This window comes from Leptopilina heterotoma, unplaced genomic scaffold, assembly GCF_015476425.1.
Source record: "Leptopilina heterotoma isolate Lh14 unplaced genomic scaffold, ASM1547642v1 Lhet_142, whole genome shotgun sequence".
NCBI classification, from domain to species: domain Eukaryota; kingdom Metazoa; phylum Arthropoda; class Insecta; order Hymenoptera; family Figitidae; genus Leptopilina; species Leptopilina heterotoma.
Genome location: NW_025110861.1, coordinates 268,495 through 289,851, shown reverse-complemented (window position 1 = coordinate 289,851; position 21,357 = coordinate 268,495). Strand labels below are relative to the sequence as shown.

General features: G+C 23.6%; 1 protein-coding gene across 5 annotated transcripts in view; it reads right to left on the bottom strand.

Moving 5' to 3' along the window:
* The window catches only part of LOC122498086 (alpha-actinin, sarcomeric), a 52,929-nt gene extending 31,832 nt beyond the window's left edge, over positions 1–21,097 (bottom strand). Inside the window, exons 1-2 of one of the 5 annotated variants that reach the window (XM_043605646.1) lie at positions 20,987–21,097; positions 18,155–18,270 (exon numbers count right to left, since the gene is read on the bottom strand). In XM_043605646.1, the coding sequence (XP_043461581.1) occupies positions 18,155–18,256 (102 nt within the window). In that variant the 5' untranslated portion in view covers positions 18,257–18,270; positions 20,987–21,097. The other 4 variants (XM_043605644.1, XM_043605643.1, XM_043605645.1 and 1 more) reach the window with 4 other exon arrangements.
* Between the last annotated feature and the right edge of the window lie 260 nt (positions 21,098–21,357).

Sequence of the window (21,357 nt, the reverse complement as noted above, 5' to 3'; positions counted from 1 at the left end):
TTTCTAATATTGCAAGAAATGTATTTTTAAATGTTTGAAATATTTGTTCTAGTTTGCGATCACTGACTTTGACCCATCAGGTAGGTTTGTGGATTTATTTCTGAAGCTCTGATGCAGTCTCGTAAAGTCAGGTCAAGGTGCAACAAATGATTCTCAGTTTTGGCTTATTTTAACTCGAAATGTCTCCCTAATGGAACATCATTCAAGCTCTAGTTCGTTTAAGTCTTAGAAGCATAAAGTGAAACAACAAATTAATTATTATCATTGCTATTATTATAATCTCACTTAAGTAAATTCACTAAATTCACAGCAACAGTCTTCAATATTTATAATAAAAAGAATAAAATAAATAAAATGAATAAAATAAATAAACTGAATAACATAAATAAAATGAATTAAATAAATCTTCGATTATAATACAAAATGGATTGAACAGCTTGTTTGAAAAAAGTGATTTTATAAATTGTAATCGGGTTTTAATGAGAAATGGAAAATAAGAAGCGTGACTTTTTAAAAATGCTACACGTATCATTAACTTAACGTGATTCGATGAGAGACGTATTTTATAAATTTGCGTATTGACCATCTGTTTGAAAATTACATTGAGCTACTTTCTAAAAATTCCCAATCACTCTGTTAGAAAATAACGGCTCTAGATCCAGTTTTGAACAGCAAATACGCAAAACAAATCGATAAAAAATTCGTAAGAAATTATGTTCAAAAAGATAAATATAGAGGCAGGAACTTTATGCTTTTATGATTTATGCTTTCAAAATACTATCATATATACGTGCCTCAATTATTCTCTAATATAATGTCAATTATGTTACAATTATGCTACAATTATGCTCTTAAAAATGCTTCTTATGCTTTTCATTTGGAACATTTATTCTTTCGGTTAATATTTATAAAAAATATACTTAATTTTAAAAAACGACTTAACCTTTAGAGGACCGGTAAATTTGCACAGATTTTAGTAGATTTTTATTTAAAAAAAATTGATACATAAAAAGTTAATTCGATAAAAAGATTCGTCAAAATAAATGGTGGCCACTATAGTGTCCACCATTAAAATTTAGAAACTTTTTTTACACTTCTTGTTGGAGTATCCCTAAAAATTACAGATTAAGGATTCGCACATTGAAATATTACAAAACTGTACATTATTTTTTTTTTTTTTACATTTTTTTACATTATTTTTTTTTTTACATTAATTTTTGTCCAACATTTTTAAAAGCTAATTATTATATTTTATTAACTACAATATTATAATTTTAATTAATTGGGGATTTTAACAAGTTAAAGTTTTAATAATCTAAACTTTGCATCGAGTAAAATTCGAATTGACTAAATATTGATTGGATTTAATTTGATTAATATAGAATAAAAACAAGTCCAGCAAAGTAAAGAGTTATTAATAAGAAGATGAGACAAAATTTCTAATTAACAAACTTTTCAGAGTTTCGAGAAGAAATCTTCGAATAATGCAAATGCATCGAGTCCTTGCACTCTTAACAACACGTGCGAATGACCTAAAAGTTCAGTTACCTCCTACTGTCCATTTCACAAATCCTGTCGATCCACTTTCACGCTGAATTCCTAAACTCTTCTACTTTTCGTTTCAATGAAAAAAAATAAATAAAACGCCGAGAGTTTAAATAACAGCTTCTGCTTTCAGTTCACGTAAATATTCTCCCCATAAAAAGGAATATTGACATTTTTGATAATAACAAAAAAGTACCAAAAAAATAAAAATCGTACAAAGTCAAATCAACTTTTTCTGAAATTAATATCATTTATAATTCAAAATTTTTAAAAGTACAAAAGTTGATGTTTATTACGCAGAGATAATTGAAATTGACTTTTTTTAAATTGTTTCTTCCAAATTGTTAAATTCTCATAAACTTTTTGATCAAAAATTGAAATTAAAGAAAAATTAAATTATACCAAACGTTTTAGAAACTTCACAAAACTGACAAAAAATTGCATTCTATATTTTACTTTCCTGACTTTTCTCTAATTTTCATCAAAAATATCAACATTTTTCTTATTCTCCTTATAAATTAAATTCCTGCAACGAATTTTATTATTCATCAAAGAATTTAAATATTTATAAAAATAATTTAATTTTCGCGAAAAATTTTTAAATAATTGATTTTTTTCGACTAATTTTATGTAAATTCTAATTTAAATAATTGAATTCCTGAGAAATTTTTATTATTCATGAAAATAATTGAATTTTTCTCGAAGATATTTACAAAAATTTTTTTAAATAATTAAATTTTTTTTTTTTTTAAATAATTAAATTTTGCAAAGAATTCTATTAAAATTTTTGACAATAATTAAATGTCTGTGTGACATTTTATTAAATTTTTTTTGGAAATAATTGAATTCTTAAAAGCATTTTATAATTTATGAAAATAATTAAATTCTTGAGAACAATTTGATTAGAATTGTTTAAAATAATTTTAAAAATAATTGAATTCTTGTGATGAATATTGTTATTTATGAAAATAATTCAATTTGGCAAAGAATTTTATTAAAATTTCTCAAAATAATTCCATTTTCGGGAATAATTCTGTTATTTATCGACATAATTGAATTCTTTCGAAGAATTTTATTAAAATCGAAAAGAATAATTGAATTCCTGTGAAAAATTCTAATATTTTTGTAAATAATTGAATTCTTCCGAAGAATTAAAAAAAACATTTTTTTAAGTAATTGATTTTTTCATTTATTTTTAAGAATAATTACATTTTTCGAAGAATTCGATTATAATTTTATTAAAAATAATTGAAATCCTGCGATGAATTTTATGTATGAAAATAATTGAATAGTTGCTAAGCATTTTTTTTTTTTAAATTTTCAAAAATAATTGAATTATTGCGAAAAATTTTATTAAAATGTTTAAAAAGAATTGAATTTCTATGAAAAAATTTGTTTCTTTTTAAATTATTGAATTCTCCATAAGAATTTTATAAGCATTGTTTTAAATAATGAATTTCCATGAAAAATGTTATTATTAGTGAAAGTAATTGAATTATTGTGGAATTTTGAAATTTTTTTGAAAATGGTATTCTAAATTAATTGAATTTCTCTGGAAATCCTTGGGAAGGATTTTATTAGAATTTTTTCAAATAATTGAATTCTTGTGTCGATGAATAATGTTATTTATGAAAATAATTGAATTTTCCAAAGAATTTTATTAAAATTTTCAAAAATAATTGAATTCCATAGAAGAATTTTATTATTTATTGTTTTAAATAATTAAATTTTTTGAAATATTATAATATAAGTATTATGAAAATTTTATTTTAAATAATTGAATTCTTGTGGAAAATTCTATTTGTGAAAATAATTGAATTTTTCTATTAATTAATTAAAAATAGTATTAAAAATAATTAAAATTTTTCGATGAGTTTTATTATTTACGAAAATAATTGAATTCTTTCTTAGAATTTCCATGAAAAATAGTTTTAATAATTCAATTTCCATGGAAAATGTTATTATTAGTGAAAGTATTAGAATTATTGTGAAATTTCGAAATTTTTTAAAAAATATAATTGAATTATTGCGAAAAATTTTATTAAAATGTTTAAGCAGAATTGAATTTCAGTGAAAAATTTGTTATATTTTTGAAAATAATTGAATTAAAAACAATTGTAATTCTTTGATGAGTTTTATTATTTATGAAATTAATTTAATTCTTGTTTAGATTTTATCAAAATTTTTTTCTAAAAATTGAATTTCCATGAAAAATGTTATTATTAGTGAAACTATTTGAATTATTGTGAAGAATTGTATAAAAATTTTGTTGATTTTTTCGAAATTTTGTTGAAAATGCTATTCTAAACTAATTGAATTCCTGTGGAAATTTTATTGTTTATGAATTTTTTTTTTTTTTAATTTTTTATGAATTTTATCAATTTTTTTGTAAATAATTGAATTGTTTTGCGAAATTTGATGAAAATACTAACTAGATATTGAAAATAATTGAATTTCATTTTTCAAATATGTTTTGAAAATAATTGAATCGTTTTAAAAAAATTGATTATAATTTTTGAGAATAGTTTTTTGATTTCTGGTATTAGCGAATTTAAAGTAGTGGAAATTCTAAAAAAAAACAGAAATAGTAGCTTTTAGTGGCTGAAATCTAAAAAAAGTACTCAAATAGTAGCATAACGTAAAAAAAAATTAGTAAGTAGTAGGTTTTAGTAGATGAGTACGAAACCTGCACAGTTTAGTTACTGAGTCATAACCAAACTGTCATTTAACAGAAAAGCATATAACGGAATTAAAATTTAACAGAGTAGTCATGCAATTGACCTTATATAGTTATACCCAACAGAATTATCATATCGACAACCTGACAAGTAACAGATTTTTTATTTAACAAAATACTGACGTAAGACAGAATCGATATTTCAACAACCTTTAACAAATAACAGAATTGTCATTCAACAAACCCGACATACAACAGAGTCGATCAAAAACAGCTTTTTTTGACCCTAATTTTCTCAAAAGATTGACCTACTAGAGAGCATTATTTTAATTTACAGTTCCATAATCATCATAAAAAAATCCATGACCAAAATTATTCGAAGGGTAAGGGCGGTTACACTGTAAAAAGAAAGGTACTAATTTAGTACCAAAATTAGTACTAAATCGTAATTTGGTTCTATTTTAGTACCGAAATCAGCTCTAATTTAGAACCTTTTTTTATAGTGTAAACTGACTTTAATAATTCCATTTTTCCCGCAGACAGTGATAGTATGATAAAGAAAAAAACAAGAAGTGCGAGGATAGTGTTGAAAATTGAAATTAATGCCTTCATTCTATTAATATCCCGGAAGTGTTGAAAATTCTTAATAAATTTGGAAAAATGACAGAGATGAATGAATTGTTTCGAACTCGGATGATTCTATATCCGACTAGATAATTGTATATCTATAATAAACGGCATATGTGAGCAATGTTATTTTCAGCATATAAACATCAACGGTAAAGTTCGCTGCAAATAGAACGGAGCATAAAATTGTAGAGACTGTCAATGCACGGTGGAACGACCTCTCGCTTTACTCGCGTACATCCATAGACGGCATCCGGATAATTTTCCTTAATCTCTATAATGTCTATATACGCATTTACGACTAGACTCAATCCACACAGGATCTTTTCCAACTCAATTATACTCCTTTCGGATTTCCTACTCAATAAACTATTTCATATATTCCATACAAAAAAATGCTATACATTATCAGATCAAAAACTATTTCAATCCAATACCGAAATACATCCTACACCAAAATATATATTTTATACCGAAAAATTTGGGAAAATTTCTAAATAATTTTCAAAAAATCAAATTTTTAGAAGAAAATTATTTTTACAGGGTAAAAATATAACTGGTATTAAAAATTTCAAATTGACGCTTATCATTTTTTCTTCTCTCGAACACGTTTGTTTATAAAAGCCGCTGAGAGATCTCGCGAGATATTTTTGTGAGACGTCGTTTTTAGACGGCCGTAGATGACGTAATGGGATGCTGGGTATTTATCCTTCTGTATCTTCATACCCACGCTTATTTCACCAATTTCATTCGAATTTTTTCTCCTCAAAGACTAAAGTGACCTGACGTTTACTAATCAAAACTTTTTCTTTTAAATAGCATTAAATTTCTCCTTTAAAACTAAAAATGACTAAATACACAAAATTTAATAAACATATAGGGTTGCCACAAAAATTCTATTTTTCCGGATTTCCAGACAAAATTTTGAACTATTTCCCTGACCCAAAAGAATGTTCTGATTCACTCTAAAAATTATTAGAAACTCAAAAAAATTGTCTGGTACATTTATTTACTTCTTCAAAAGTAAAATTATATATATTATGTAAAATTTTAACTACAATTTTTGTTTAACTTAATTTTTATTAGAAAAGTCTATTTATTTAATAAATAATTAAATGTTTCTTAAAACGTAATTCTCATGTGTTTTATTAACGAATTTCTTAATAATTGAAAATCTTTCGACAAATTTTAATACATTTTTTAAAAATATTTACATTTTTCGAGGAATTTGATTAAAATTGTATTAAAAATAATTAAAATTCTGCGATGATTTTGATTATTTATGAAAATAATTGAATTTCTAAACAAAATTGTATTATTTATTTATGAAAATAATTCAATGTTTGCGTAAAATTTTATTAAAAGTTGTTTTAATAATTGAATTCTTTTGGAAATTTGTTTTAAATTAGTAGATATTGAAAATTGAGGAAAATTTTGGAAAATAATTGAAATTTTGCCAAGAATTTTATTAAAATTTTTGAAATTAATTGAATTTTGGAACAAATCATTAATTGAGAAAAATTTTTGAAAATAATTGAAATTTTGACAAGAATTTTATTAAAATTTTTGAAAATAATTGGATTTCAGAGAAGGATTTTTATTATTTATAAAGATAATTGAAATTTTAACAAGAATTCTTTTTTAAATTTTGAAAATAATTGAATTTCTGAGAAAAATTTTATTACTTTTGAAAGTATGTAATTGAATTTTTGCATTAAAACATCTCCAAATTTCAATTTTTTTTTCGTTTTTATCTAAAATTCATTTATAAATCCATTATTTTTATTAATTAATTAAATATATATTAAGAAATTTAACTAATTTCAGAAGAATTGGAATTATTAAAATTATTTTAAAATTTAAGAATTCTAAAGAATTTTTAGTTAAGAATATGAAAAATTCACATTTTTAAAGATTTTAATTTTAAACCTTTTCAAAATTCAATTATTTTCAAAAATTCATCCTCTAATGCTTCTAATATTCAATTATTGTATAAAATTTTATCTAAAATTCTTTTTTAAATCAATTGTTATTAAAAAAAATTCTACGAGAATTCAATTTGTAAATAACTGAATTCCTGTCAAATTTTTATTATTTATAAAAATAATTAAATGTTTGCGTAGAATTTTATTAAATAAATAATTTAAATGAAATTTTTTTTTTTAAATAGTATGTAGATGAAAATAAATAATTGAATTGAGGGAAATTTTGTTTAAATAATTGAAATTTTGCCAAGAATTTTATTAAAATTGTTGAAAGTAATTGAATTTCTGTGAAGAATTTTATGATTTATAAAGATAATTGAAATTTTCACGAGAATTTAAAAAAATTTTTAAACATAACTGAATTTTTGCGAAGAATTTCATTACTTTTGAAAATAATTGAATTTCTACAATCATTTGTATAACTTATTCTTCAAAATGAAATTTTTTTAAAGTGTTTTCAACTAAAATTCTTCTACAAATCCATTATTTTTAATAATTTTAAATAATATTAAGAAATTGAATAATATTTCTGGAAATTGTAAACGCAACTCTTAAAATTTAATTAATTTTGAAATATTTAAGTAATAATTTTATGATAGTTCTTCAAGAATGAAGTTATTAAAAAAAATTATTATCAGAAATAGAAACAAATTAAAGGTTTTCTATTAAAAATCATCGTAATTTCATAGTTTATAAGCCAAACACTAAAATAATTAATAAATAAGATTAAAATACTAATTCAATAATAACTTAAACAAAAATGAATATTAATTTACTAATTAATAAATCAAAATATTTACACATTCTTTTTTCTTCTGCTAATTAGGTAAAAATAAATTTTCACTTCCTGAATATATTTTTCATTAAGAAATTAAAAAAAAAACTTTACTCTCGAGTTTCACAATAAAGGAAAATATTTTTTTTTTTTGCTTAATCCTCATTCCAATGCGTATTTTTTATTTACAATTTAAAAAACATTCTACATTATTCTGAGTCATTAAGAAATGCTTGTTTTCACGACTTTTTACATCATTGGCACTTGACGATAAAGTCTTTCGATAACAAAAGACATTTTTCAGTGAACGATAATCAATATCCATTTGAGAAATAATTAAAATTTCACGGGGAAAAAATAAATTTACAAATAAATTTGCAAATAAATTTCAAAGTTGTAAAGTTCAAATTTATTTTCAAACAAAATTATTAAATTTTTATTTATTATTAATAAATATTATCATTACAATTATTATTGTTTACAATATGCTTGTTAAATTATATAAAATTATTAATTTTATAATAAAATTGTTATAAAAATTGAAAAAAAAAATTTTTTTTTTTATTGTTAAATCTAATAATTTAATATATTCTATACTTTTTCATTAGCATATTAATTTAAACTGAAAAATAATTTTATGTGGAAGAAAAATAAGTTTTAGTTTAATTGTTTTATTTACAAAAATCTCTTTTTCAAAATGAATAGGTATAGAAAAAGTGAGTTTGGTTTTAAAGTTAATAACCAAAAAATTATTTTTATAGATTTTCCCTAGAACGTCAAATTTCAAAATAACGGATCGAATTCGCTTGAAAGTTGTTACTATAATAGGTTTTTGATGTCTGATTACGAATCCGAACTTGATTTTAAAAATTCAAAATGGCGGATCCAATATGGCGGAGGAAAAAAGTTAAAAACCACTCGGATTTGCTTGAAACTTAATTGCTCCGATTAAAGATAGGCTAAAATAAAATACAGTAATTTAAAGGCACACACGACTAATGTTTACAATTAGATTAATAGAGAAATTAATCTAATCAGCCGAATGGGTAAAAAAAAGCTTTCAAGTGTAAAAGCGGAATGTTCGCATTGCGTGACGGAATCGGACGGAAGCAGAATGATAGGAAGAAACTTGTTATCATCGCATAACAATCGACTTGCGTAGTTCAAACTATGGCATGACTGGGTCACCCGATTTCAATCTGAGATTTGGCTCGCGGCCTAAAACTTTTAAAGGTTAACGATCTTTACGCCATCAAAAATTGAATAGATAGTGCGATAATTCTTTATGAACGAGTGCCTTGACTTTGCTATAGAGCCATTGCTAACATTTTACAACAGGAATTTGCCTCAGGAAATAGATAAAATAATTGTACACATAGTAATTTGCGTGCAACAGAAATTATTCAACTGAAACGAAAAGTCAGTGCGACTGTTCGATCACAATGTCACCTTTTTTCATCAATAACTTTATCAGTTCTGTTGATTTCTCAACTATTTTTCTTTGTCACATTTTTACATTTTATCAAGTATGATAATCTTAATCAACTTAAAATCGACTGGGAGCAAAAACAAACTATATTGTTTTGTTTAAATTCCAAATTTCGAACCAACAAAAATACTCTGAACAAAATAAATTTTGGGCAGAATGTAGTGACATTCTGCCCAAAATTTATTTTGTTCAGAGTATTTTTGTCCTATGTCCGTAACCAAAAAATCAGGATTTGTTTGTTCGTAAATATCTATGTTTCTCAAGTATTAAATTTTTTGTAAAATAGATTTTCTATTTTCTTTTTTTTCTTTTCTTCTTAAATAACTTTTGGCGTAGCCGACTGTCAGAACTAAAAGATTTTCTATTTCGAAGAAAGAACTGCCAGACCAGCAGAGAATAATTTATTTACAAAATAAGTGCCCGAAAAAACGTACGTGTCCTAAATGTTCGGATTTATTTTTGAATGAAAATGACTTACTTTGAATAAATCGCGCTTTATATTTAATTGCTTAAGTATAGGTAACAGAGCAGCATTAGTCAGAACGATGTGTATAGAGTATCAGAAGAAAAAAATCAACATTGTAACATATATCTACAAATTACATGACACTTGGCAGAACATCATATTGCATATACCGTGCATATGATGTCACTGGTATCCCCCCAACAAAGAAACATACGGATTATTACTCTTCTTTTATTAAGAAAGATTTTATTGTCCTGACCAGTCTTAATTATATTGCAAGAACTTTTTAAAACGAAAGGATTCAGTTCGTTTCTAAGGACTTACGAGGAGTATAAATTTATCATTATTACGAAATCTCTACAGAGCAAACAATTCAGCAACTATTCATTTATTATGAATGATCTTATTTGGAGCGGGTTGATAGTATAAAAAAATATGTCGTCAATTTGTTTCTTATAAGTAATAGTTAAAAGTCTCATCAGATTATCCTGATTACTACCATTATTTTCGACACTTAAAAAAAAATTTAACTTTATTTTTCCCTGATTTCCAAACACAACTTTGACTTATATTTTTCCCTGACCCTAAAGAATATTCTGATTCACTCTAAAAATTATTAGATACTCAAAAAAATGTTCTATTCAATTTATTTACAAATTTCATCAAAAGTAAAATTATTCCAACACATCAATAGTTTTATTTAAAATAAATATTTCATCATTTTTTTTTTCATTGGAATTAAGATGTTCAAAAATTTCAAATTCAAACCTTTTCAAATTGAACAACTCATAAGAATATTATTATAAAACATAAAGATGACAGACTGACAAAATCATTAGTTTATTATCATAAAAATTTAAGGTATTAACAAATGAAGATGGTAGGATAGAAGTTAGTAGAGTTTTTAAGCATATTGTAAAAAATTATCATAAAAATATTGTTACTGTAATTTCTTCAAAATTATTTATATCATTTCAATTAAATTAACATTTTCTAGAATTTTTAACTAAAATTCTACTTCAAATCAATAACATCATCAATTATTATTCAATTAAACTTTTTCAAAAAAAATAATTCTACAGAATTGTTAGTTAAAAGTACGAAAAACTATAATTTAATTCTTCGAGAAATCAATTATTTAAATACAAAAATAAATAATATTGAATGTTTGTTAAAATTTAATTTTTACAAAGAATTGTATTAACAACTTTTGAAAATATTTCATTTCTTTAAAGGAATTTAATTAAAATTTTAATGAAATTTATTATATTAAAGAATTTTATAACAATTTTTGAAAATAATTATTGAAAACTTTTTGAAGAATTTTATTACATTTTTTAAAAATAATTGAAGTCCTGAGAAGAATTCAGATAATAATTTTTAAAAACAATTGAATTCATGAGAAGAATTTTGTTAAAATTTTTGAAAATAATTGACTTCATGAGAAGAATAATTTTAAAAAAAATTGTTGACAATAATTTAATTCTTGAGAAGAATTTTCCAATCTATTTATAAAGATAATTTAATTCTTGAGGAGAATTTTTAAAAAATTTTGAAAATAATTTAATTTCGGTAAAGTATTTTATTACTTTTCAAAAGAATTGAATTCTTGCGATGAATTTTGATATTTATCAAAAAAATTGAATTTTGGAAAAGAATTTTATTAAAATTCCTTAGAATAATTGATTTTATGAGGAGAATTAATGCGATTTTGTTGTTTAGCAAGATAATTGAATTATTTTGTAAAATTACTTAAAAATTTTTGAAAATAATTGATTTTCTGCGACGAATTAAATGTTATTTATGAATATATTTGAATTATTGCAACGAATTTTATTGTTTTATTGAATAATTGAATGTTTCTTAAAATTTTACTAAAATTCCTCAAAATAATTGAATTTTCGGGAATAATTTTGTTATTTATCGATATAATTGAATTCTTGGGAAGAATTTTATTAAAATCTAAAATAATAATTGAATTCTTTCAAAAAAATGTAATTAAAATTGTACTTAAAATAATTGATTTCGTTCGAACAATTTTATTAAAATATTTAAAAACAATTGAATTCCTGTGAAAAATTTTAATATTTTTGTAAATAATTGAATTCTTCCGAAGAATTAAAAAAAACCATTTTTTTAAGTAATTGATTTTTTAATTTATTTTTAAGAATAATATTACATTTTTCGAGGATTCGATTATAATTTTATTAAAAATAATTGAAATCCTGCGATGAATTTTATTTATGAAAATATTTGAATAATTGCTACGATTTTTTTTTAATTTTTCAAGAATAATTGAATTCCTGAGAAGAATTTTATTATTTATGAAAATAATTGAATTCTTGCGAACGATTTTATTAAATTTTTTTTAAATAATTGAATTTCCAGGAAGAAATTTATTACATTTAAAAATAATTGAATTCTTGTGATGAATATTGTTATTTATGAAAATAATTGAATTTTGCAAAGAATTTTATTGAAATTCCTCAAAATAATTGTATTTTCGGGAATGATTTTGTTCATTATCAACATAATTGAATTTCTTTCGAAGAATTATTTACGTAAATAATTGAATTCTCAGGAAGAATTTTATTAAAATATAAAAGAATAATTGAATTATTTCAAAAAAATTTTATTAAAATTTCATTTAAAATAATTGATTTCTTTCGAACAATTTTATTAAAATATTTGAAAAAAAAATTGAATTCATGTGGAAAATTCTAATATTTTTCTAAATAATAGAATTCTTCTAAAGAATAATTGTATTTGGAAAAGAATTTTATTAAAATTCCTTAGAATAATTGATTTTATGGGAAGAATTTATGCGATTTTGTTGTTTATCAAGCTAATTGAATTCTTTTGCAAAATTACTTAAAAAATTTTTTGCAAATAATTGATTTTCTGCGACGAATTAAATGTTATTTATGAAAATATTTGAATTATTGCAACGAAATTTATTGATTTATTGAATAATTGAATGTTTCTTAAAATTGAATTCTTTCCTCAAGTTTTAATAAAATTTTTAATAATAATGGCAATTTTCAAGTAATTTATTTCAAATTGTATTAAAAATATTTCAAAATTCTGCGATGAAAATAATTGAATTCGTAAATGAAATTTTATTATTTATGAAAATAATTGAATCTTTTCGTAGAATTATATGAACAAGTTTTTTCTATAATTAAATCTGTTGATAAATTTCATAAAAATAGTAAATATGTAAAAACATTGAATTGCGAAAAACTTTTAAAAATAATTGAAATGTTGCAAAGAAATTTATTTTAATTTTTGAAAATAATTGAATTTTTGGCGAAAAATTTTGCTATTTATAAAAATAATTGAATTCGTGTAAAGTATTTTATTAAATTTTGTTTAAATAATTGAAATATTGCCAAGAATGTAATTAAAATTTTTGACAATAATTGAATTTATTCTTGAGAAGAATTTTGATATTTATCAAAATAATTGAATTTTGGAAAAGAATTTCATTAAAAATCCTTAAAATAATTGATTTTATGGGGAGAATTTTGTTGGTTATCAAGATAATTGAATTCTTTTGCAGAATTACTTAAAAATTATTGAAAATAATTGATTTCCTGCGACGAAAAAAATAGGGTACGTTTAGGGATAAAATATCTTACATGTTAGTCAGTCCGCTTTCTTCGGCGCTTGTTCATCATTAAAAAAATAGGTGAATTATTCTTAACAAAGTTATAGTTAATTAAGTAATGAATTGCCTTGAATAGAGAGATAACTGTAAATCAGCTGAGAAAATGTCTGTTAGAAGCTCTTTTTCTGAATCAGACGTAACGTACTATACAAAACTCGCACATTCCAAGCAATGACGGCATTTCATTTGCAAGTGGGTCACGCTTTGGTTTATTTTACTTACATATTAAAGCAATTTATTTTATTTCCTTTAACAAAGTTCCAAGGTCAGATTGCGAATTATTTTCAGATTATTTTCGCATACTTTTCATGACTCCTTTCAATATAATTATACTTATAATCGTGATCCCATCTTTAAAGAGCAATATTTTGTAACGCGCGTGTATAAATGTGTTGTTTCTTGTTTTTAAAGCGCATATGAAATATTACAAAATATTTTACACACATTATGGTTCTCAAGAAAACAGTCAAAATATTTTTATATTCAATTACAAGAACGAATTTCTGTTATATTATAACGAATCTCTGAAATTTATCAGATAAATGACAAATTAGATTAAGAATTACGAAACTCCAGACATTTTTTATTGTTTACGTATATGATGCTAAACCAAAACAAATTTTCATTAACGCTATTATTTCTTGAGCCTAATTTGAAAAAAGGTTCAGAACATTTTTATTGAAAATGAAGAATGAAATAAAAAAGGAAAAATAATTTTGAAGTGAGTAGACGTTTTCTTGCTTTGTATAAATATTAAAAGACTCCAAAGTGCTGGTAATGTTCCTCTTTTAATTGATTTACTTGAAATGAAATTATGAAGCGAAGTATGTGTGGAATATGAAATGCCGACCATGCCGACATATAACCAGAAACAGTTAACGTTGAATCATTGCGGGAGAATTAAAAACAGGAACTTTCACGTAGGTAAGTATCGGAAAAGTTTTGATGAAACTGTAATACTCCACGACGTGAGTCACTGCCCAATTATTTTCGTCATAAAGTCCGAAAATACAATCCGAAGGGCTGCACAGTAAGCAAGCAACATGAGCCTGGGGGCCTTGAGCCACTGCCAAAAATTGGGAAAACTTCACCTCTGCATACTTGAAGCCATACTAAATCAATTACCCACTAACTATATCAAATCAAGAAATCACCTTTATAATACGAGAAAATAATCCAACAACAATGCATTTCTCTATAATGCTTTCAACCCTCAAATAAACAACTTTCTTCTTCTTAAATATTTCTAAAAAATTACTAAGACAATTTTTGTTTAAAATTACTAAAAATGAAAAATATTGCAAATTACATATTTACTCATTTTATGAACTAATCTTTTAATATTTAGACCTCGGATTAATTTTAAGGCCCAAAAGTACTTTTTTTAAAGATTAAAAAAAAATTAAAAGATTAAAGATAAAAAAAGTGTAAATTTTTTTTTATTGTGTTGTCACAAAAATTTATTTTTTATTTTCCTGACATTTCACTGATTTCTAAGTTCAATTATTTAAAACTTTTACAGAGATCACAGTGATTTTCTCATGTAATATTAGATAAAAAAGAGGATTTTATTTTCCAAAAAAGGGATTCAGTTAAAAAAAAGGAATTTTTAAATTAAGTAAAAATTATTGTATTATATATCATGAAATTTATTTTAAACATTTTTTTTTACGTCTTCTGTTAAATTCAGCTTTTTTAAATCCAATTATTTTTTTTGTTAAACTTTTTCTGTTAATTTATTTATTTATTTATTTATTTACAATAATTTAATAATTGATATTTTTTTTATATTTTTCTGTAGTCCGTAACTTTCTTTAAATTTTCAATCAAAACGTTTATTGCAAACGCTACTTTTGTTTTAAAATTACAAGAATTTTCCGATATACAAAGTAAATTTCAGAAAAAAATTAGTAAAATTAATTTTCTGACTTGGAAAAATTTCCTTCAAAATTAGTAAAATTTAGTACAAATTAAACATTGTTATTTCCGGAATAACTTTTAATATTTTCAAAGACAATTTTTTTTATAAAAATTAGAAAACTTTCTTTCAAAAATAGTAAAATTTATACTCTAAAAATAAGAATATTTAATAGCTAATTTTAATGTTCGAGGAAAATTTAAATGATTTTCATAAAAAAATTGACATAGACATTGAAAATAGTAAATTTTGCTATTTAAAAATCGTTATATTTCAAGAGTAAATTTTATTGAAAATTAGTAAGATATACTTTGAATTTACTTAGTAAAATTTATTCTGGAAATAATTCAATTTGTCAAAAATTCCAAACAATTTGGATTTTTCTTAGAAGTAAAAGTTATTTTATATTTGTTACATTTTTGGAAAAAATTTCTAAGTTTAAATCCTCTGAGAAATAATATAAAAAGATTTTTAAGTTTCAAAATATTAACATTTTTTAAAAGTTTACAAACAGTAAAAATTTTTTCTTCAAGCATAACTAAAAATTTTTCTAACTTACAAATAATGACCATTTTTACAAGTTTTTTTTAAAATAAGAGGAAAAAGGGAGAAAATTTTATGATTTTAGGTGTTTTAGGGGATTTTATTAATTTAAAAGGATAATAAAAATGAAAAAAAGGGGACTAACTGTGATCCCTGCTTTTATAATTGAATTAAATTCAATTATTTTCTAGAATTTTTAACTTATATTCTTCTCTAAATTAACTATTTTCAATCATTTTCAGAAACTTCTTCAATAATTAATTTATTTAAAAACAAAAAAAATTTCATAAATTTTGCAAAAAAAAAATTCTAATAAAAATTAAAAACTTAAAATTACATTTAAAATCGTCATATAATTAATTTTTGTTGTGACGCAAAATTATTGTAATAAAAATTTAATTTTAAGAAGAAAATAAATAAATTTGGTTCACTTGAATCTTCAGAACTTTAGAATCATGAAGTTATTGAAAAAATATAACACAAAATATTAAAAATAAATTATTTTTGTAAGATAATAGATCTTTCAATTATTTTAATTGGAAAATTTGCAAATAATTCAAATTTAGGGAAATTTGTTGAAAATAATTGAAATTTTGTGAAAACTATTAATGGTAAATATTTCAAAAACAATCAAGTTTTTGACAAAATTTAATGAAAAATATGAAATGGAGAATTTCAAAATTAAAAATTTTTAATGATTTTTTTCTCAAAAATTTTAATGATAATTATAAAAAATTAGATTTTTTAAAACATTTCAATTCAATTATTTTTTATAGATTTTTGAATTTTCGGAAATATGTAATTGAAAATATTTGAAATAATTCAATTATTTTTAAAATATCACAGTTTTTTCAATTATAATATGTAATTGGAAAATTTCCAAGTAATTGAAATTTAGTAAACTTTTGAAAATAATTGAGTATTTTTTTTAAAGAATTTTCAAAAAAGATTAAAAAATAATTAAGTGCTTGGAGAACTTGAATTTAATTTTTTTATTTGATATAAATTGAATTTTGATTATAAAATTGATTGATTAACCATTTGTCTTCAAAATTGGGAAAAGTCCCTCTTCTGCATAATTACCAAATTTTTAATAAAAAATTTCGAAAATAATTATTTTCTCCAAAAATTTTAACAATTCTAAAAATTTAGATTTTAAAAAATATTTTATTGTAATTATTTTTATAAATATTTGAAATTTTCCGAAATAAGTATGTTTAAACTGAAAACATTTCAATATTTTCTTAATTGAGTAATAAAATAATTGGATTTAAAAAATTTATAATGAAAAAATTTAAAAAATAAACTTTTTAAAAAAAATGTTTTAATATAATTTTCCAAACCTGAGTTTCATTAATTTTTATTTTCAAGTCTTCATTAGAAGATTTTTCGCATTAAAATTTTTGAGATTTCAATTATTTTCAAAATTTGCAATCAAAATTTGTTTTTTATTAGTTTTACTGAAATACTTAAATAAAAATCAGTTATATTTAAATAAAATTTTACAAAATTGCTATTTTATAAAAACTATTTAATTCTACATTTCGAAATAAAATTTTAATTAAAAAAATTATTGAAAAATAGTTGTATTTTTTTACCAAAAAAGTGGTAAGTATTTTGTTGCAATATTTGGAAGAATACTTCTAAAAATCTACAAAGTTGCATTTTTTGAAAATAAGTCGAAAAAAATTGGAAAAAGTACAAAAAATTCTATCCGAGGTCTGAATATAAAAAAAGTTTTCTTATCAAAATAAAAAAATTAAAAGAAGTCACAAAAAAAATATTGTAGTTTATTCAAACGTTCGAATCTGAACATGTCGACAGAACATTAATTTTATTTTCAAATTGAAATTATTCAGCACTTTTCTCGAGAATTAATTTTAAAAAAGAATTCTAGAATTTTGATTCAAAGAAATTTTTTTAATTTTCAAAACGAACTTCTTCTCAAATAAATAAAAAAGAAAAGAAAAGGAAATTTAACTAGTCGACACTATTATGTAAAACAACGTCTATTTTTAAGAGGTGAATTTCAAGATTTAATTTCGAAACTCATTCGCAATTTAATGCGAGAAAGAAAGGAAATCTAAACAAACCGGAACACTAATCTATAATTAGTATAATGAATTAAAAAATACCTTTCGTTTCCCGAAGTCAAGGCGAACTGGTAGCACTTTTTTTTTTGAGGTTAGAATCTCGTCAGTTTTGCGAACATATTTCCGCAAAACTTATAAATCCAAAAATAAAATACGCTCACTAAACATATTAATTAAAAAGGAAAAACCTTTTTTTTCTCTCCACCCTAAATTTCTAAACACGTTGCACTCACAACACTGGTGCCAGGCATATAACCTCACAAAGCCTCTCGCACAGCTTTTTTTTGCAAACTTTTGCTGCAACGGGACCTCTCTTTTTTTCTAAGAAAATAAAAACCTTCCCTTTAGGGAAGAACTTTCACTCACTTTTTTTTGCTGTTTCTCCCAGGCCGGGTCCAGGAGACCCTCCCTTTCCCACTCTTCCTCGGGCTCCATGTATCCGTCCCCATAGGCCTCCATGTCGTTCATCCTTTCTCGTGTTCCTTTAAATTGATAAACTTCCTGGTCACTTGTAATACTTGTAATACTTGTATTTCGAAAAAATCAAAAAAAACTTCTCTCACTTTTGCAATTTTTTTCTTTTCTTTGTCAAAATATAATGAAAATTGAGAACTCGCGGTACAGCTTCTCACTGGACCCGCGCACTGATATAGTGCGAGAGTATTATAAGGAAAAGGAGATTTTTAAAAAAAAAAAAGGGGGAAAAGAAGTGTTTTCAGAGAAAGAGAGAGAGAGAGAGAGATGAGAAGGAGAAAACGATGGAGCGGTTTGAAAAGCGTGTATAACGTACCCGCCAAGCCCAAGAAGACAGTTCGCAGTTCGTGATCGTTCTTTCCCTCGCCTCGCGTTGACCCCTCTGCCAGGCACGAGTCTGACACGATTTGCTCGCCGGCTATCGCAGCCGCAGTGCCGCACAAGCCCCCAGACCCCACCTCCGTCAAACAGAAATAAGCCCCTTTTCCCCAGTAGTGGAGTGGAGGTCCCTTGCCCCAGCCCCTTCACACCACAAGTGCACAGGCGCCTCACTTTCAAATCGAGCTGTTCTGAAAATCTCAACTGTTCGTCTGTTCGACAAAGCGACATAGACGTAGCAAACAACATTTAACCCTTTACTTATAATATCAATTCTCTACTTTTTCAATTCAATTACGACAACTTGTGGTGTGAATCGTTAGAGTTATTTCTCAACGAATTAGGTCCGAACCACGGAATAATTTTCTTTTTTAAAAACATTAAGAAATAAATTGCAAAAAGAGAGAATTCGTTATGTCAGATTCCCAGACTTTTTTTCGAGTTTATTTTCCGAACTACTTTTTATTCCAAACTTTTCCAGGGTAGCCACAAAAATTTAATTTTGTTTTTCTCTGACTTTTCCCTTATTTTCAGACAAAATTTTAATTTCTTCCCTGATTTTAAAGAATATTCTGATTCACTCTTAAAATTATTAGATACTCAAAAAAAAAAAAATGTTAATACATTTATTAGCGAATTTCTTTAATTGTCAAGTTATTCGAAAATATCAAGAACTTCTTTTATAAATAAATATTTAATCGTTATTATTTTTTCATAGTAGTTAAGATTTTCAAAAATTTCAAATTCAAACTTTATGAAATTCAAATTCAACAACTTATAATAATTAAAAATGACCGAGTGATAAAATCATTATTTTATATTATATTATAAGAATACTGTTACTGTAACTTCTTTAAAATTATTTTCATCCATTTAATTCCATTATTATTTTCTACAATTTTTAATTAACTAAAAAAAATAACTTTTTTTTTGAAAAAATTCTTTTTGAGAATATTCAAATCCATTTGTTTACAATTCAATTTTAGGAAATTTTGATTCTATTCGGAAATTATTAAATTTAATAAATATTTGAAACTAAAAAACCTTTTGGAATAGTCAGGAAGGAAACATTCATTTGTTGTTATTTTTAGTGTACATTTACATTTGACGTGCGACCTTACAAAAATTTTACTGACATTTTATGTCAATGACATTTATTTTATCTAATAAAATTTATTTACATAAACTTTAGTGAAATTATAAATTTTGGCTGTGTTTTAAAGTATAAAATTAAATGAAAAATAAAATATGATTCAAATAATCGTAGTTGGAAGTTGAATCTGAGATTAAAATTAAAAGTTTCAAATTTATATTGTTTACAATTTGGAAAAAATGGAAATTTAGATTTTTAACTGAATTTAATCTTAATTAAAAATAACATGAATTATAGAATTCAAAAGATTAAAAATTTTAACAATTTAAATTCAGAGTCAACGATGATTTTAATCGTTGAAAATTTTTAAACAATAAAATTGATTGAATCAAAAATTATTAGAATTATAAATTTTATTAAAATTTTTGAAAATAATTGAATTTCGGAGAAAAATTGTAATATTTATAAAAATAATTGAAATTTTGACGAGAATTTAAAAAAATTTTTGAACATAATATGCAAATAAATTGAAGCACGTATGTTAATTAAATTAACAACCAATACTCACGTTACTTTCTAATAATCAAGTCGAGGGATAAAAGTAAATTTTCAGTTTAATTCTCGACAAAAGAGATTTAAATATTTGAAGAAGAATCCGTAATATGTACGACCCCTGAACTGTTTTTATGTTTTAGACTCGGATTTGAATAACGAGTGTCAATAGATGTATAAATATATATAGTAAAAATAGTTACGCTCCACCGTGAAACCTCCTTCACCCACGCACAGCTAAAATAGTATAGGTATGATAAGACCGCAATCCTTGAAACAATAATCTAAACTTCGTGCATGTATTATGAAGACATTAGCTCATAATGCAAACACAGGTGCAGTGATAAAATTTCTCTCATACCTATACAAGAAAACTGCGTATTTATTTCGTCGACACTGAAAATTCATGGAAAAATATTTCTTCAAAAATATTCATTTCATGAAGATCTGAATATTTTATTTCTATACTAAATTAGATCAAGCATTACTGGAATTTCTAATAATACACCGCGTATATACATATATATATGTATACAATTGTTGACATCGAATTCTAACCTCAAATATCGGAACTAAACAAGGAGAGAATTTTTTTGAATTTTTCGAAAAAATAAAGATAAAAACTGCTAATTATCAAATAAACTTTACGCTAAATTGTACATTTTATTGATATTTAGTTATTTTTATCAAATTTCACTTACCCTATCAAGCAATTTTGTTTTTAAAAAATAAAATCAAGAACACAAGTGAACACAATAGCACAACAAACAATTTTTTCGTCTGTAGGGCTGCCAACTGGTCGGCAATATATAAATCTAGTAACACTGCGGAATGCGGATTCCACTAGAATTAAGGTTGGGTCACAGTTCACTGTGTGGTTGCTGCTTGACGGTTGTCATGGTAACGCAACAAGAGTGAGGAGAAAGTGAATTCGATCTTAATTTACTGTCTCTCTTGTTTGCGTGCGTTACCATGACGACCTAAAGGCAGAAAGAGTATATGCAAAACTGTGATCGTACCCTAAGGGAAAGAAAATTTGTATTTGCAATTTGCAACACTTGCAAACATTTTA